The sequence below is a fragment of the Aspergillus ibericus genome (assembly GCF_003184845.1).
Source record: "Aspergillus ibericus CBS 121593 unplaced genomic scaffold BO80scaffold_13, whole genome shotgun sequence".
Lineage (NCBI taxonomy): Eukaryota > Fungi > Ascomycota > Eurotiomycetes > Eurotiales > Aspergillaceae > Aspergillus > Aspergillus ibericus.
Window position 1 is genome coordinate 152,172 of NW_020292111.1, and position 16,990 is coordinate 169,161.

Genomic DNA, 16,990 nt, shown 5'->3' on the forward strand with positions numbered 1-16,990 from the left:
TCCATCCATCAACCAGGGGTTGTAGCTCAGTGGTAGAGCGCTCGCTTCGCATACTCATGGGAAATGCGAGAGGTCAAGGGTTCGATCCCCTTCAACTCCATTCTTCTTTTTGCTCTTAGGGCCACGGGAAGTGCATGAAAGGCTGGTTTTTTCTTGCCTAGGCTTGTAACTTCTAATCCGCTATGTTGGCAGTCTGGTGTCCCACTGAATTCCATTTTTTCTGTCATCAGACTAACAGCATCACAGATACCTTATCAGCTAGATGTAGGCAGGTTATCTCCCTGGAGGCTACTCTACTACAACGCATCCACACCACTAACCTCATCACCTGGACAAAGTACTCTTCAACCAACCCACCGTAACACCATACTGCTCCCCCGGAGCAACCCCTAATCCAAAGGACATAATCGATTGACAGTGATACTCCCGATGCGCAACACTAAGAGTAACGCCCGCATGCTCCGCCTAGACAATAAGTCACCTCGCCATGACAAACAATGACCACTCACCTCAATCTTCCTCGCAATCGCCACGGTCGACCCAAGCATCACCTCATCCCCTCCCACCCCGATGAAGATCTTTTCCACCGGTAAGACCTTCCACCATCCTGTCGGCGCGTCCGCTGGTTGACTATAATTATCCGGTTCCGTATCGCCGAGATATATCTCAGCCCAATAGGTCAACGTTCCCTGGGAAAGGGAGTCCTGATCTGCATTGGTATGATGACTCTCATGATCAGTCCGGTCGACCATCCACGGCGAGAGCAGTAGCGCGCCCGCTAGATTCTCCCTCAACGAGAACGCCGGAATATCAGGATGCGGATGCGTCAGATGAGACAGAACTGAAAGAATGAGATGGCCCCCCGCGGAATCCCCCATGAGTATGATATCCGACGGCCGTTTCCCCAACGTCTCAATGGCATATCGAAGGGCGGCCGCAGCTTGCTCCAGTTGACGCGGCGGTCGAGCTCTCGGAGCTAGGTCGTAATGCACCAGGAGCACTCCCACATCGATGCCACTATGCTTCAAACCCGTAACAACAGCTTCGATATAGCTAATATGACCCGGCACGATAGGAAAACAATATGCACCACCAGGCAAGTAAAGAATCAACCGTTCCGCATCCGGTTTCCCGAACCACGACGCGGAGGCCCCATCGGGGAGCTGGACAGACTTCCATATCGTTCCGTTGCGACGGGCATGTGCCTGGATGACTTGCTGGATGGCCTCGGGAGGGTTGAGGTATCTAGGCTTTATTAGCTGCATTCTGGGGCTGCAGAGCAACTCACCGGATTTGCTCGACGGTTGCGGTTGCGAGAAATGTGCGGGATACGGTGGTTGCGATGTGTCGTATGGCGGCTGGTCCGCTGGAGCCCCGGAAGGGGGCCTCGATGGCTGCGACGGTTCCGGCGATTACTGGGATGGTAAGCTGGGTATGACTGGGTAGGTGGGACGTACTAGCTTTGATAGTGGCCCAGATGAGGCCTACGATTATTGGGTGTGTCATTCTGCTCAGGTAGTGGGTGGGTGTTGTGGTTAATTCCGGGTGACGGAACTACACACATAAATATATGGCATGGAGGGAGTTCCCGTTCACCTGATACGCTACATTTGCAGTTTGATCAATCGGCATGCACTGTGACACCAATGGATGTCTGTTGGGTTCATTAGCTGTCATTGAACAGTTGTTTGTGAAACACATCCAGGCCAGTCCCTGGCTGTTGTACAGGTCGGCCCTACTTGTCGGTGGTTTGACATCTACAATTCATTGAATCCAACACATGCAAGTGACCGACAGAAACAGCTGGTTCAAAAAAGAAGATTGTTCCGCAACATACTCGCATGGGGGAACAAAAGAGGAAAAAGGTATGACCAGACTGGGGCTCGATCCCAGGACCTTATCGGTGTTAACGATACGTGATAACCAACTACACCATCCGGCCAACTTGTTGAAATTGGCTGCCTGTTTTTGCTAAATAACCATAACAAAACCTTTGACGGTTGAAGACCCTCTCCTAGGCTGCACACAAACCGCAGTTCCTGACTTCTCTCGGCAGTTGATGTAAATTGGTGTAATGGGTGCAGCTTAGGGACGCTGCGTCGGTTGCATGCTTACCGCAGTTGACATTCCAGATGTAGAAAGGATGTGATTGGTAGGTAGGTGCAGCGTTAGATCCATTTGATCGGATACATGCTTACCGCAGTTGACATCCCGGATGTAGAATTGATATGATTAGTGGGCTGATCGGATATAAGGAACCGCAGTTATTATGTCCGGTGTAGAAACAGTATGGTTAGTAACGAGTAGATAGGCGCAGCTTGGTATAGTCACTTCGGTTGCATGCTTACCGCACTTGACATCCCAGACGTAGGACGAATGTGATTGGTGGATAGATGGAGGTTCAGAAGTAATCATCGGATACATGCAACCCGCAGTTCATATCCCCGATGTATGATGAATGTGATTGGTAGATGGTTGCAGCTTTGGAGTTGCTTATCGGCTGTATGCTTACCGCGGTTCACATTCCCGATGCAGCATCAATATCACTGGTAGATGGGTGCTTAGGCTGGTAATTAATGGGATGTATGCATGCCGCGGTTGACATCTCCTCTATACTCTGAATGTGGTTGGTGCAGACCAGACCTAACGGATCTAGGATAGGTTGATCGGATACATGAAACCCGCACTTCATATCCCAGATGTAGTGTCAATATGATTGGTGCGTAGGGGGTTGGGCGAATCGACCGGATGTATGCTTACCGCAGTTCACATCCTGGACAGACAAGAGATATGATTGGTGGTGGGTACAGGGGTTGTAGTCCTTCAATGACTTTGTCGGAAGCATGCTTACCGCACTTGACATATCCTCTGTACGCCAAATGTGATTGGTGTAGGCTTTGCAGCTCCGGAGTCGCTTCATCGGATGTATTCTTACCGCAGTTCACATCCAGGATAGACGAGACATATGATTGGTGAGAGGTGCAGGGGTTGTAGTCCTAGATTGGCTTTGTCGGATGCATGTGTACCGCAGTTGACATCTCCGTCATATGCCAACTATGATTGGTGGATATTTACAGGTCTGAGCAGCTGTATGGGGATTGGGTGTGTGTTATTGGGAAAGCTGTTGGCTTCTCTTTCTGGGAGTGCTTCCATGTGTGCTTGGCTTTGCGGCACTATTGGTTTGTGATATTCACATGTCTCTCTGCTTTCTTTTACTTTTTCTTTGCATCTCTTGATGGCATGTATTTGACTTGTAGTGTTCATTCACACCATTTGAGTGAGAATACGGTGCCACCTCGTGGTTCATCTCAGGGATGAAACTTATGGTATTAACAAGGTGTCATAAAAATCAGCCAAGGAAACACTAACAATTTTCCTCAGTAAGACGCTACCACAACCTTGCCATCTATCTCCATGGGGAGCCTGAGCAGCGGGGTCATGGCCAAGGGTATGTTTGGACAAGAGGTTAATGTCCAGACAGCCTGCGTATTGGCCCTAGAAAACCCAGGACATGGCTTATGGCTTACTTAGGGGATTAGTTAAATCGTATCCTGGAATTTTGCCAGGTCTATTGGACGGTACGAAGTCTTCGGGGCATCTCATATAGCTCTAGTTCTGGCCGGCCAGCTTGCTGCTGCTTCGTCTCGCTCCTCACTTATTGTCCTGACTTCATCCTGGGTCACCTCTGCTCCGCGTATTAATGGTAGTATCCTGCTCAGACATTGGTCTAACAGTGAGCTTTCCCACCGTGCCTAAAACAATCTAATGCAATCCCGGTGGAATAGATAAGGGGCAACTGTTTGGTGAGGAATCGACGAGCTCACATTCGGTTCCTGCAATGGGGTTGAATGCTCTGCGGTCTGGTACTTACATATCGATGGAAGACAATTACAACGTAGAATGACTATGATGATAGCTGAATTTCCATGTTCTTGTGACGGATGTGTGGATCCATTATGCTACGACGGGAAGACAGGCTGTGGAGCAAAAACAAAAAGATGACCAGACTGGGGCTCGATCCCAGGACCTTATCGGTGTTAACGATACGTGATAACCAACTACACCATCCGGCCAGCTTGTTGAAGATCCCTCTTACTTTTTATTATATAAGCATACTTTAAATATGTGCCCGCTGGTTTCCACTCACGGTACTCCGTATGACCATATCCCAGCCCTATTTGCAGATTCTGCTATTCAGCGATTTTCCAGAATTATCGATTTGTCCTTTTGCTTAGTAATTGCTATGTATGATAGTCTCTATATGACAGTTGCTATTCGGTTCTCTGGTTCAAGCACAATGCTGGATGTTTATATTCTTGTGCCGTGGTGTTGCGGCCAAATTATATTTTTACCCGATGCCCGGAATGATTGTTGAGTGTAGTATCATTTCACCACACTACGTCAGGGACAGAAAATAGCCATTATATGCACTAGAGATGCAAACACACAGACAAAATAACACTAAACTACACCCGAATACCCTGAACCATTAACAAAACCAATATGTCATCCAGCCGGCTCCAGTCTGCCCAAGCGCTTGGTGAATACCCGCCCACAGGTAAATGTGGCACATAATCTGCCAGTACTGAACCTTGGCACTAGCAGACCGTCAACTAAAGACCGCCCTCCCCTGAATTCAGCCAGGTATCCTCCAAGAGTGCCTCGGCAGTAGGCCTGTCGCGTGGATCCAGCTTCATAATCCTAAGCACGAACTCCTTATCTTCCGCACAGATTTCTCGAGATGTCGTCAGATGAAATGGTTTGAGCGCCTCCGCCGGAGTACTGTGCATTATCCACGCCAGGGCCGCGAGCCGAGTTTCATCAGCAATTTCCTGATACGACATAGGAAATGGCCCAAAGCACGCATGATGCTTCCTGAGAATCTTGATGTCATACTCATCGTGGTCGATTGGAACGTCGGGTTTAAAGATATGGAAACCATGACCATACAGGAGGCTAATGATCTACAATCTCGTGTCATTAGACCCGAACATAGGGCTGTTTCACGATGGTGGGAACCTACCGTTGCTCCAAAAGACCAAATGTCGGTCGCAGTTCCCCACCGCATCTGTAGTTGCGCTTCAGGGCTTCTAAACATGGGTGTCCCCATTTCATCTCCATTCTGGGCGTAGGGTGAATCGATGTGAACGGTACTTCCGAAATCCGCTAGCTGGACTTCGCTGAATCGAACTTCACCCTGGCCATAATTCACCAGTACATTGCTGGGTTTGATATCTATAACGCATACACTGAGTGATTCCGAATGGAGGAAGGGAGGGAAGAGAGCCAACCGGTGTGAACATAGCCTTCCCGATGCAAAACAGCCAAAGCGCTCAACACTCTCCTTGCGACATACTTGACCTCGTGACGTGAGAGTCGTCGACTGTTAGATGCGTGTAGAAGATCATCATCCAGGTGTCTAAGAATCAGAGCTGGTGGACCCGGAGGGTCCTCAATCTCATCCAGGAGCGGTCGGACATATGAGGTTTGGGATTGGAATCGAAGAAGAATGTCTCGTTCATTCTGGAGGCGGAAATGTCGGACACTTTTGACGACAGCCGCATCATTGTTCTGAAACCTGCCGCGCTCGACTATTGGACCTTCATTCAATCATCGAAGGAGTCTGGGTTGAGTACGTTGCTAGCCAAACCGTATCTTGAAGCTGTTTGGTGATCGTGTAGAGTCCCGTCTTACCCTTTATCTTCTGACCCAAGCTCGAAATATTGGCCATTGTTTTCGGTTGAAGAAAGAGTAAGGTGTTGAGCCAAAGGTAAAAAGGGTTTAGAGGCGATCAGGTTGAATTTAGATATTGTCTCTTTGTCAGTGACTTGGGTGGATCTTACCCCTTCTTCTATTATTATTTGCGGAGCGGAGCGGAGCAACTCTCTCGGCTTCCTCCGCGAGTTCTCATTGGTAACCATTCCTTGCCCGTGATTGGTCAAGAACGCTTAATACCGGGCGGTTCCAATTACTCGGGCCACTACAGTACCTTCCTGCCCAAGGTCATAGTACTAGTAACGCTGTAACTGAATGTACTATCTATCACACCCATCTTCGACCTTTGGAGCAGAGTCCTGATTTGTCATACAGTGGGCCCTGCTTGGCTACCTTTTGCTACACGACGGGCCTGGGCCTGGGCATCCATCACCGACAAATAATAAAGATACCATAAGCATTGAGGTCTTATTGCATGTTATTTTAAACTCCGTCTATGTAACGGTCGAGAATTTCAGACTATATAGAGGAGTGCTCATGGGTTACAAGAATCAGAGGAAAAAGAAAGGAAAAACGAAGAAAAAGGGAAAAATAGGGAACCTCCGCCCACGAACCTGAAAGGAACCATAGGCTTAGCGCGCCATGCTTCGTGTGTCACAATTCACCGACACCCAAGGCAACGCAATATTTTCCATCCCCAAGTAGGGGTTTGCCATCGCTGATCCTAATTTCGAGGAGCTTCAAGTGGAATTGAGCTCGATGAACTAACGCCCGACAAGTAGTACTATGATTCTACAACTACTATGTTTAATATGGGATTGGATGTACATGTAGTCGTAGATTACTTCATAAATTGGATTAACTGGACACATAATGATGAGACTAGTACTCCAGCTATAAGCCAAAATTCTCTCTTCAGAGCCGAATGGCAGCAGCGACGACCTCCTTTCCCAACGGCTGTCCTTGGAAGGCTGTCCGAGCGAAACCGCTACTTCTCAGTCGGGACGGCGAAGTGCAGGCTTGTACCGTCTCCCATCTCATTGAAGCACACTGCAGTGTAGTGTCCGCGCTGGTCCTCGTCGCTTGAATGCTGGGTTTCCCTATTTTGGAAGTCAGGTAGCGTAAACTTAGGCATCGTGCTGTTACATTGGCGCCGCTACGGATCGGGGCCTTGATGTATAGCTATGGTACGCTCTCCTCGACAACCACACATAAGCCTCGTAGAATCGTAGGCAAGAATTGCACGCTGACATAATCACCATGCACTAATTATGTAGCACTAGTAGTCGGGGGGCTCTCATGCCGGACTTTGGTGAAGCAAAAGTTGATAAAGGACAAGCGGCGGCTCGATGATGCAGACTTTGAATTTCTACTTAAGGTTATTTAGCAAAAAGAGGTCGGGTATTTCAACAAGTTGGCCGGATGGTGTAGTTGGTTATCACGTATCGTTAACACCGATAAGGTCCTGGGATCGAGCCCCAGTCTGGTCATTCTTTTTGCTTTTTTTTTCTTTTCTTCTTTTGTCGTACGGAGTAAGACAAGGGGCTATTTGTAGACACAGTGCCAGTGATTCAGTCCAGCTTGTCGGGCTTGCATTTTCCTCTGGTTTGAAAGCAAGGTAGTGGAATGGCCCGGAGCCATCGCTATGAAGAGTTCGTCACCCCGAGAAGAATACATATTAGGCATAGCTAGCTCTCTAAACCAAAGTAATGTGTCAAGGCTGTTACTACGGATGAGAAGGAAATATCTCTCCTAGCTTCTGGTAATGAAATCGAAGGTATAACCAGCGTCTAAATATAATCTCCTTGAACAGCGCGGAGGAAGTTCAATAGTAATAGTACACGCGATTGAAGGTTGCAGCCTGAATAAAGATAGTTATAAACTAGGTGCGGCCTTCTCGGTCTTGGACATAGTCATACTCAGATTCGAATATTTGCTTTTCTGTTTGAAGCATGTGTGGTAAAGGGTAACCAACGGGCTTTCGGGCTTAAAATCTGCCAAGCTTATCATTATGTAGATTCAAACGAACATACTCCTTCTCGTTACTGTCATAGAAGGTAATCAAACGTTCCAACATATTATACATGCTCAATGAGATGATCTACAACTTATCCACCAACCAGCCATAATCATAACCTGACGTCTAAATTATCTTCAACACAGCAAGTGGAGACCACAAATCCGGAGCCACATTTTATGCAACGCCAAGGCCATTTCAGCCCACCGCAACAAGTCTCCTCTCTGATTGGCCGAAAAATAAATGATTAAAAAATGATTATAACCCAAGACATCCCCACTAGCTTAAACAGCCAAGAAGTAGGAAAAGGTGGTACGTATCAGCAATGCTGCACCCCACTTACTTCTGTGGGCCAAAGGCGGCCGGCCCCATCGGTGGTGCCTAACTTTAAAGATACCGCAGACGTCGGAAGAAGGACATGCTAGTCATTCCTGATTTTGGAACATTGCTGTTTGGTGAGGTGGTGATATCTGAAACAATGTGGGATATGAAAGAGAATAGACTCAACTGCAGAACCACCTTTTGTTCTGGCATGGAGATACTCTGTCTACGCTGCTGACTATTTTGTTACATCGTATTAGTGTGTGTATTGTAACCAATCCCCCGTATTTTATTCCCGCTACGCATATGCTGGGTATTCTCCAAGTATCACAGATGAAATATAACCTGGGTATCAATTCTTTAAAAATATTACCTACCCAGACCAATGCTCCCATCTCACCAACGACCAAATCTTCCCCTCGTCTCCGAAATCCAACCCCAACTCCGAACCATCGTCCCCGATCCCGCGGAATACCCCGACTCATTCGAATCCACCGATCGACGACGGATCGCCTCGACGAACTTGAGCCACGTATTCCTCCATACCAGATACTTGACGTGATCCTCAATGCCATTGAAGATGGTCATATTAAATGCAGCGGGGATATTCCCGGTATAGGTTGCCCGAATATCCATTAGGAACATCCAAGTAGCGTGGAGACTGCACCAGTTAGTCACTGGACTTGATAGTTCAAGGTCAGAATACCCGAAAATGCAGCAGGCGATGATTTGTGTGCGCCATCCCATCGTGTCACGGATTCCCCAGGCTTTCCATATGAGTATTGGTGCTGCCTAGCGATAATTCGAGCAGATTCATGGATGACTGTCGGAGCATCACTTACAATTTATGTCCAGATAAACTGCCACAACACGGTCGGCCACCATTCCCAGCCTCGACCGAGGTACAAGATCTTCTCGGGGGTCGTCGAAGCATGGGATTCCGTTCCACGAATCCCGTATGTTGGATGATACTTGGCGCCAGCAACTCACCGACAGGATAAACTAATGACTATTAGCTTTAGATACACGCTGAAGTGAGACAACCCACCCGCACCCCCATTCCAACCCTACTAAGCAAAAATGCCCTCTTTACATAATCCATATCCTTGAACCGTCCCAACCAGGTATCCGCCCCCGACATTCCTCTCAATTCGACACTCCGGATGCGCAAGCTGCCTCTGCATCCTGGCAACATGCAGAAACCGCAGGTTAGAGGCTTGAAACAAGGAAATCCCCCATGCCAAAGAACTGAATATTGTAGGTTAGGACGGCAGGCATGGTCGCCCCGATGGGATAGGAGATTTGCCCTAGGATCCAGTAGACATGGAGCAGTGCAATGGCAGAGAAGGATAGGTAGCCCGCGGACTCGGAGCATGGGGATGCGATGGTTGAATTAGCAGAATCCTATCCCCGCTAGTAGCGGCGTGGTTTATGTGGTGTAAAGTGTGATGTAGGATATCCCTATGCTATCCCAGTTGGGGGGCGACGGGGGGAGGTTGTAGACTGTGAGGCTGGGTACGGCTGCCATGGCTGCCATGATGTTGTGGTAGTGAACAGTGCTGATGGCAGGTGTGTGAAGCGAGAGATGGGCCATATATGAAGTTCAGGGTATATTTTGGCAGATAAAGATCGACAGAGGCAACCCGGATACCAATTATCATGAGAACTGACCACTGCTTCGGGTCCAGATTGATCGGGGGGGTTCCGGGGAGCGATAATCAATGCAAGTCATCCTGCAAGCACGGTTTTGGTCTGCGTATCATGCTATATTGATGTTCTTTGCGTATTTTGAGTATTATTCGTGTTCTACAAGTCTTTAGCAGTTCATCTATTGAAGTTAACAAAATCAGGGGTTTCAGGGTTTTGAACTGTCAAAACCTAGTAGACTGTCCCGGATACAACCACCTGGAATGGGGCCTAGAAGCATGAGAGTTGAAAGCTGTCTAGTGGGTCAGGCACAAGCCGCAAATTAATTACTTGGTTCGCCTCTTGTCTTATAGAGTAAAGTGCTCTGTTTTATATGAGTACAATAATATCAACATATTTACTATTCTACACTTGAATCTTTATATGAGATAATGAGAGATCTTCTACTCAATGACTACTTAAATATGAATCTAGAGTCCAGTACTCCGAGTCCGTACAGACAGTCTATACAGAGTATACGGCTTGATAAAGAGGTTCTTTCTGTGATTCTTACTCTATATCGTACTAAACGAAACAGGTGGAGTATCAGAATAACCGCTAAATTAGTGTAGGGCTAATCGGGTACCCGGCTAACCGAGTAATTCGGCGATCAAAGAGAATTCCTTAGGTGGGGCAAATCTACGCCGCACCAACCACACAGCCAAGTCTCCTGGAGATTTGCAAGAATCCATGGCTCACATTTCACTATACATAGTAGCCAATGGTGGGAGATGCAAATTCTGTCCGAATAAATGATCTACCAATCTGGTGGAGCTTCAATTGACAAGCCCAGAACCATGTTCAGATCTGGAGCTTGCTGAGTCATCCTCTACCAACTTCAGGTAACTAGTTAACTAGTTACTGCGGTACAATACCCTTAACCAAACAGCTAAAATGTTTTATATTTCGAATGTCGGACAATATTCATACACTATAGATTGACACCCCAGCAATTCCCCCTCTTCTTAAGATTGTTTTCATGCTGCCTAGAGTTGAGGTAATATCTGCATACACCAACTCCAACCGACTCTACTGTGTACTATGTACATGCCAACCAACTAGTGATCCAAAATCGTCCATTCCAATCTGCATTGTCCCTAGGTCCTGTCTCCCTGCCTAATAACCGAATCCTACTCCTCCATTCGCCCGGTCCAGCGCCCCGCTAGATACAGTTAATCAAGGTTGTGGAGAGGCAAATGATGTAACGATCTGATAAACTGGCCGAACAAATTCTCGATAGGCAAGACGAAAAGGATCATCCCGGACACCTGTCCAGTGTCATCGTGCCTGAGGCAACTCCCTCTCTGACAACAGTAGGTCCCGTGACCCTCCACGCCACATATCATCTCCTATCGGATTATGCCTTTTCTTGCCAATTGATTTATTCTTGCGGGCGTTACTTCATCTCTTGGTAACATAATACTGGTTGCATGAAACTGTCTTGGCTTTAATGGGTTGGTGCTGTTTCAATCCAATAAGCGTTCTATTTCTTCTCATGGGACTGTCTCATCTTACATAGTTATATCATGATTACCGACGGAATAGACATTAGGCATCCTACCAGGCTAAAAAAAAAAAAAAAAAACCTAATCAAGCACTTTAAAATAGTAAAGTACTTCAGTCAGACCGATAGTAGTTGGAAGCTATATTTTTGAGCAATCCCAGTCCTCCCTTTTGTACTCCCACCTTTCATTCCCTCTTATTTGTATTCGGTTGAAGCGTGAAGTAGGTGTAGGGTTGCTTCGCGCCCGAATGGACTTACAGACATGCAAGACATGATTCTTATGCCACCTTGTTTCTAGATTATGTATCAGGCAGTTGGCGAGTTCATAGAAGAAGGCTGTACGGAGGAAGGAGTAGAGTGGCTTGATGGGGTGCGCAAGTGGTCAACAAGGACAGCTGTATTAACGGCTGACTGATCGGAGGCCTGACACGTGCTGACGCACTCGAGGTAGTAGCTCCGAAATGGAATGCTAGATTGAATGTCACGAGTAAGAATCGCTGTGACAGGAGAATGAGGTTGTGCGTGGCAGTAGTGGGGAGTAAGATACAAGTTGAAGCGCGCTAGCGCTAATTAGCAATACTAGGTTCAGTTTAAAGTTTCAGCTTCAGCTTCCTAGTTGGTTCTTATGTTTCATAGATAACGTGATCAATTCTGTACGTATCTTCTATCTTGCCAGTTCTCACCGCTTCATAATGCCTTGGGCTGTGGGCGGCCGCAGGTCGCCCACAGCCATGAGCTAGTAGCATGCAATAATTCGATGCGGTGAAAAAGGGGAAAAAAGAAAAGAAAAGAAGAGACATCTAGGATTCACGATCGAGATTTAAGTAGAATCATAAAATACTAACATTACTTTAATGCCTTTGAGGTGCAGGCCTTTACTTATGACTAACCCTTCTCTTCACACCTTTATATTCATCAGCTCGTGCTCAAATCAGGGCCGTCTTTGCGGCTTAGAGTTCTTTGGCTACCATCCTCCTCAAAGACCGCTTAAGGCCAAAGTGGACTGATATAGTCATTGCCAGTACCTTCATCGCTCGAGCCATGTATTTTTCAGTCCGAGTCTCAGTCACTACGAACTTCGCCCGCATAGTCATGATTGAAATCTCTCCTTTTGCTTTTACTTGTCGTAGTAGAACTTCAAATTTGGTATAATAGATTATAGCTAGGTGATCCATGACTTCGGGTCTTGTGCTTAGGGGAGAGCTATGATATTGATGGTATCAGGATATTGCTCCTCTAACCTTCACCACCACTTCTTTACTTCCTTGGACCATGGCTTTCACGCCATGCATTGCTTCCCGTGACCTATATCCCATCTGGATCTCACCATTTATCCTGATGATACGGCTCCGTGCGGCCTTCAACCCACAACATAGCCCATTTCTGGGTCTGGCCTCCCCCTATGTCCTGAGCTTTGTCGTATTTGAAGAGGTTCCTTCCTCGGACTGTAATAGGGTCATCGAGTTCATTTTCATCCTCCACCGCCTCATACGTGATGTCTGTCCAGCGTGATTGATCTTGCAGCGTGGGCACCAGCTCGCCGACCTTGGCCCGAATCTGATTCCACTGTTCGGTGTAATCGGCTTCAGTAGGATCGTCATACTGCCTGTAAGCCTTGATTGGACGGATCAGGTAGGCGCGAATATAATCGTCCTCGATCAGGTCGCCATCGAGCTTAGCGTGGTATTTCCCTCCGTCCGTCAACATATCGAGGACTGTGAGCTGGAATAGGTCCTCCGGCGTAAGCTCATCGTCCGATTCATTCTCCGGCTCCCGCCATATTGCGTCCGGGTCGAAGGAAATATTCTCCCACCAGTGCGTCACATACACCCCCTTGCGGCTAATGATGTACATGGTTGTGCAACCCTTCAGGCCCTCTATGCCGGTACTCCACTCCTTGCGCCGTAATCGGCCGAATTCCTGCATGATCGCAGCACTCAGCCAGGTTGCTTTGGGTGCCGAGCCGCGTGTCACGACCCTTTTTGAAAGCTTGGTGAACTCTTCTTGGTAGAACAATCCCAGGGATTGTCCCGGCAGCCTCATCCGTTTTGCTAGGGCCTTCGTCGTCGTTGTTGTTGCCCCGGTGGCATTGCGCTCAAGCCGGATGTATCCGACGCTGCGCTTGGTGCTGGTGCTGGTGCTGCCATCGACAATTTCAAGGCCGCATTTGGTCGCACCAGAGACTTCCCGTTTCAAAGGATCTTTGCCCGCGATGAGCAAATCGGCAGAGGCTGCCAATGCTAGCCATGCCAGGAGAAGCCACAGGAATCTCATGGTCGAGAGACGACGATCTGGCCAGTGGTTGTAGCACTTGGAAGTGCGAGTGATACTTTCAAGGGGCTGACACGGGTTCCGTATGTCCAAACAGCCGAACTTATAACGGCTGCGAGCTAGGTAGCTTCGCTGGGAGATGAGGAAAGAACGGACAACGGACTCCTCGACCAGAAGAAAAGGCTCCTAGCGAAGTGACCCCGGTGATTTCATTCCCAGGGAGGATGGGTCATGATTAGGACTTCCCTATTGGGCATATGCACCGCGGTGGTTTCTTCCTCAAATCGGTCTCTCTCCTTTCGCCTCGACAATGTCTCTGTTTTGGGTCCGATGGGGAGATGAAAAGCTGACATGGAGACCGGATTGAGGTTGGCACCCTAGTACCATAGTAGTCCCAAACATGCTGCCCCGCTTGGAGGCTAGTTTCTTTTGTTGACCTTTCCCGAGGCCCTCTGCTGGAAGTGGTAGGGGCTGAGATCTCCCAAGCATATTGCTTCTTGTAGTTCTAATACAGTAAGGAACAGATCAGTCCTTAGTCACTATAACAAACCGTGAATGAGATATTGAATGGGTTTTGGTTTTGAATCCAATACTGTGAGAGCCCGCGATACCTGAGAGGTGAATGGAGATCAAGCGGGAAAATAGAAGAGACTACATGAGGTCAGGACAAGCGCACAGGGACCTGCGCAGACCCTGCCAAGTTAAGGGTCCTAAGGTACCAGCTGGCAGCTGCCACTGGTCCGGGCGAATTCTCGGCTAATACGGACGAAAGATCTCACCGATGTAAGCGACGCTGGGGAACGTGTAGTCGAAGCGGGAAATTGCGATGGAGTTGGTTCCTGAAATCTCTGCGTAGAACCAGAAAAACGGTCTGAGACCTTGGGGCTCGACGGATTGACTACGATGACACTATTGACAGCTAGCCAAGATGCCAAGCCTCGATTGATGTCCGCCCCACCCCGGGTCTGACTCCTGCCTTCATTGTAAGGAGCGGCTACACCCGATTCGTCGGTTCATCGTAAATGGACGGAGTAGGTCGGCCCTAAAGGCTAACTAAGGTGTGGCGGACCATGGTTTCTGTTTCGGCGAAGACCGAATCATGCCAAGCAGCGCTAGAAAACCCTTCACTGCCATGATCGAAGTTACAACCTCATAGTCATTCGAAGAGGACGAAACGAACGGACAGTCTAACTAATACCATTCTGTTAGATAGTGCCAAGTACCACGTAGATGAACAGGAATATATTCCTTCTAGCCACTGGTGTAGAAGGTATAATATAATAAATGTCTCAACGAATGACCCTCGTACCATGGATATACAAGTGGGGTCATAGGAGCTTCAAATTACAAGACTTGTGAACCAGCACAATCCCTGTGTAAAGAATGTCACCTAGCAAGTATCATTCTAGTAGGACTTCTGGTAGTCTCTTTCAACCGTTCAAAGTCAATTCGTGGCACTGGACCGAGTGGATCGATGCTCGGGGAGGAAGCCTGGGAACACTTCGGAGTCAGCATTGATTGGTGCCATGTGCGGTGGGCGATCTCCAATCATATTCAACTCTGGTAAATTTGTTGGAGGCAGGGTCTTCACTAGTCTTTTTCTACTCTATTCGTCTCGCACGGTCGTAACTAATTGAAACTTCTGTTCATTGTTTGTCACATTGTTTGTCAGTTCGGGCTCTTCTTTTACTCTTTCTTTTACTTTTCTTTTACTTTTCTTTATCCTTCTTGTGACAATACTGAGCGTGTCCTAACACGTAACAAGACTTGTATATAGGGAGAAGCCAAGTATGACTATGGAAGACATATATGAACTTATGCAGAGCTGACCACGGCTTGTTCGAATCTGCTATGTGCTAAGAAACCGGCTGATCAGGATTCGTTATAACACCAACAGTCATAAACACCGGTCACGGGTCTTTCTACGATCTGGTACGGTACTCTGGTTGTGAACGACCTTGGTCAACCAGTGACCCCTCCCTTGCTGCCACTAGGTACAATACAGGAAACTAAAACATACAAACAATGTATACTCTTTTGCTGCTCAGTCTGAAGGAGCTCATGTTCCGGTTAGCCAGATCTAGTTGGAGGCAACCTTGGTACGACTCCGTGTTCGGCTGCTAATACTATCCGTCAAACCTTCCCTCTCTGGAGTCTCCTGGACAGTATTTTGCTGTTTTCTCGTTTTCGGTTTCTTTGCTGTAGGCTCGGTGGCAGTCTCGGTTATTGACTCTTCCGGATTGGCTTGTACCGAGTTTGAGGCATGCTCTGCGTCCATGTTCGACTGTTCGCGTTGATTCTCCTCCGGCTTCTCGGACAATGCGGTGGTAGGAGTAGCAACCTGATCCTTCGGTTGACTGATTTCGTGACCTCCTTGTGCATCTGCAAGGAGCGTGAGGATGCTCCGATATTTGGCTTGCATGCTAGGATGCTTGGTATACTGTTGGATCTTGGACTCGGCTACGTCCGCGGGGCTTTTGCCACGGTATGGACTGCAGTCCGGTCGGGCTGTAGGATCTGCGCCCGCACCGAGCAGGATCCGAACCACTCCTACCAGAGTAAACCGAATCGCACAATGTAAAGGGGTGCCCCATGTCTCCGAGGTTGTATTCGGATCTAGACCCTTAGCCAGCAGAAATTTCACCTTAAACTCAGTATTCGATCGACTCCATTCAATTGCGTTGAAAAAGAGACTGGAATCTATCTTAGCCCCGTATTCAACCAGTAGGTTAAAGACAGCCCCATCATCTGTGAAGGCCTTGTTCAGGGCACTGGTAAGAGGGGCTATCTTTTTCGGGCCGCAACGGTTGGGATCAACACCTCGCTCGAGTAATTCACGCGCACAGGGGGCATAGTAGAAGCTAGATGCCAGCAGTTAGTCTAGCGAGTAGGAACAATCTAACTGATTGGGGACCTACCGGAGAAGAGGCTCGCCGGCGGGCGTGATACATTTGCTAGGTTTCAAACCCCGATCGAAGTAGAGACGAATGATGCGTGGGTCCTGGTATCCCTCTTTCCCACAGAGACAGCCTACCGCATAAGGGGTCTTTCGAGCACCGGCCTGGAACAGCGTGGTCACGATGTCCACATGTGCGTGACTGGTAGCGAGACTGAGTCCATCGTCAAGAGACTCGGCAGAAAGTCGCCCACTGGCGAGGGCCTCCTGGACTTTTGGTAGGTCCCCGTTGATACACGCACCTTCAAAGGCCGAAACTAAATCGTCGGGTGACATGGTGCAGACCGAACGGAGATTGGTGTGGAATGAGCGGATGTAATTTAGAAGTTTGGAGCTTAGGATACGAATCATTTTATGCGTTAAAAGCCGCAGCAGTGGCAAAAGTGGAGCCCAACACCAGGTACCTTTTTCGAGTGGGTCGGACCCTTGGCATTACCCACTGGCCCCACGTGTAATTTCCTTGGCGGGCGCCAAGACCTGCATGACTGACGGAGACTCGGAGTCCTCCGGAGGTACTCCA

General features: G+C 48.2%; 5 protein-coding genes and 4 non-coding genes across 9 annotated transcripts; 2 read left to right on the forward strand and 7 right to left on the reverse strand.

Moving 5' to 3' along the window:
- Positions 1-15: 15 nt before the first annotated feature.
- On the forward strand, positions 16-100 carry BO80DRAFT_t123. The gene has a single exon. It is a non-coding gene; the product is annotated as a tRNA-Ala (tRNA).
- A 224-nt stretch (positions 101-324) lies between these two features.
- Positions 325-1,265, reverse strand: BO80DRAFT_352057 (esterase; the record flags this gene model as incomplete). Its single annotated transcript, XM_025715611.1, has 2 exons — positions 325-465; positions 510-1,265. The coding sequence occupies 2 exons, from the start codon at positions 1,263-1,265 to the stop codon at positions 325-327; spliced, it is 897 nt and encodes a 298-aa protein (XP_025576658.1).
- A 603-nt stretch (positions 1,266-1,868) lies between these two features.
- BO80DRAFT_t131 lies at positions 1,869-1,942 on the reverse strand. Its single transcript has one exon. It is a non-coding gene; the product is annotated as a tRNA-Val (tRNA).
- A 2,057-nt stretch (positions 1,943-3,999) lies between these two features.
- Positions 4,000-4,073, reverse strand: BO80DRAFT_t130. Its single transcript has one exon. It is a non-coding gene; the product is annotated as a tRNA-Val (tRNA).
- Positions 4,074-4,483: 410 nt separating this feature from the next.
- Positions 4,484-5,731, reverse strand: BO80DRAFT_492506 (kinase-like protein; the record flags this gene model as incomplete). Its single annotated transcript, XM_025723773.1, has 4 exons — positions 4,484-4,964; positions 5,024-5,235; positions 5,292-5,578; positions 5,637-5,731. The coding sequence occupies 4 exons, from the start codon at positions 5,729-5,731 to the stop codon at positions 4,614-4,616; spliced, it is 945 nt and encodes a 314-aa protein (XP_025576659.1). The 3' UTR covers positions 4,484-4,613.
- Positions 5,732-7,131: 1,400 nt separating this feature from the next.
- On the forward strand, positions 7,132-7,205 carry BO80DRAFT_t124. The gene has a single exon. It is a non-coding gene; the product is annotated as a tRNA-Val (tRNA).
- Positions 7,206-8,449: 1,244 nt separating this feature from the next.
- On the reverse strand, positions 8,450-8,800 carry BO80DRAFT_443642 (uncharacterized protein; the record flags this gene model as incomplete). The annotated part of the gene is made up of 2 exons (XM_025721370.1): positions 8,450-8,714; positions 8,760-8,800. 2 exons carry the CDS (start codon positions 8,798-8,800, stop codon positions 8,450-8,452), a joined length of 306 nt encoding a protein of 101 aa, XP_025576660.1.
- A 3,672-nt stretch (positions 8,801-12,472) lies between these two features.
- Positions 12,473-13,517, reverse strand: BO80DRAFT_472326 (uncharacterized protein; the record flags this gene model as incomplete). Its single annotated transcript, XM_025723135.1, has 1 exon — positions 12,473-13,517. One exon carries the CDS (start codon positions 13,515-13,517, stop codon positions 12,567-12,569), a length of 951 nt encoding a protein of 316 aa, XP_025576661.1. The 3' UTR covers positions 12,473-12,566.
- Positions 13,518-15,345: 1,828 nt separating this feature from the next.
- Positions 15,346-16,781, reverse strand: BO80DRAFT_423755 (ankyrin). The gene is made up of 2 exons (XM_025719123.1): positions 16,433-16,781; positions 15,346-16,375 (listed from the first exon to the last, which is right to left on the reverse strand). The coding sequence occupies exons 1-2, from the start codon at positions 16,744-16,746 to the stop codon at positions 15,595-15,597; spliced, it is 1,095 nt and encodes a 364-aa protein (XP_025576662.1). The 5' UTR covers positions 16,747-16,781; the 3' UTR covers positions 15,346-15,594.
- Positions 16,782-16,990: the final 209 nt, after the last annotated feature.

Coding starts and splice junctions, on each gene's coding strand:
- BO80DRAFT_423755 (XM_025719123.1), bottom strand. CDS start 16,746: ATGTCACCCGACGATTTAGTTTCGGCCTTTGAAGGTGCGTGTATCAAC. Junction 16,376..16,432: donor GCCGGCGAGCCTCTTCTCCG/GTAGGTCCCCAA, acceptor GCTGGCATCTAG/CTTCTACTATGCCCCCTGTG.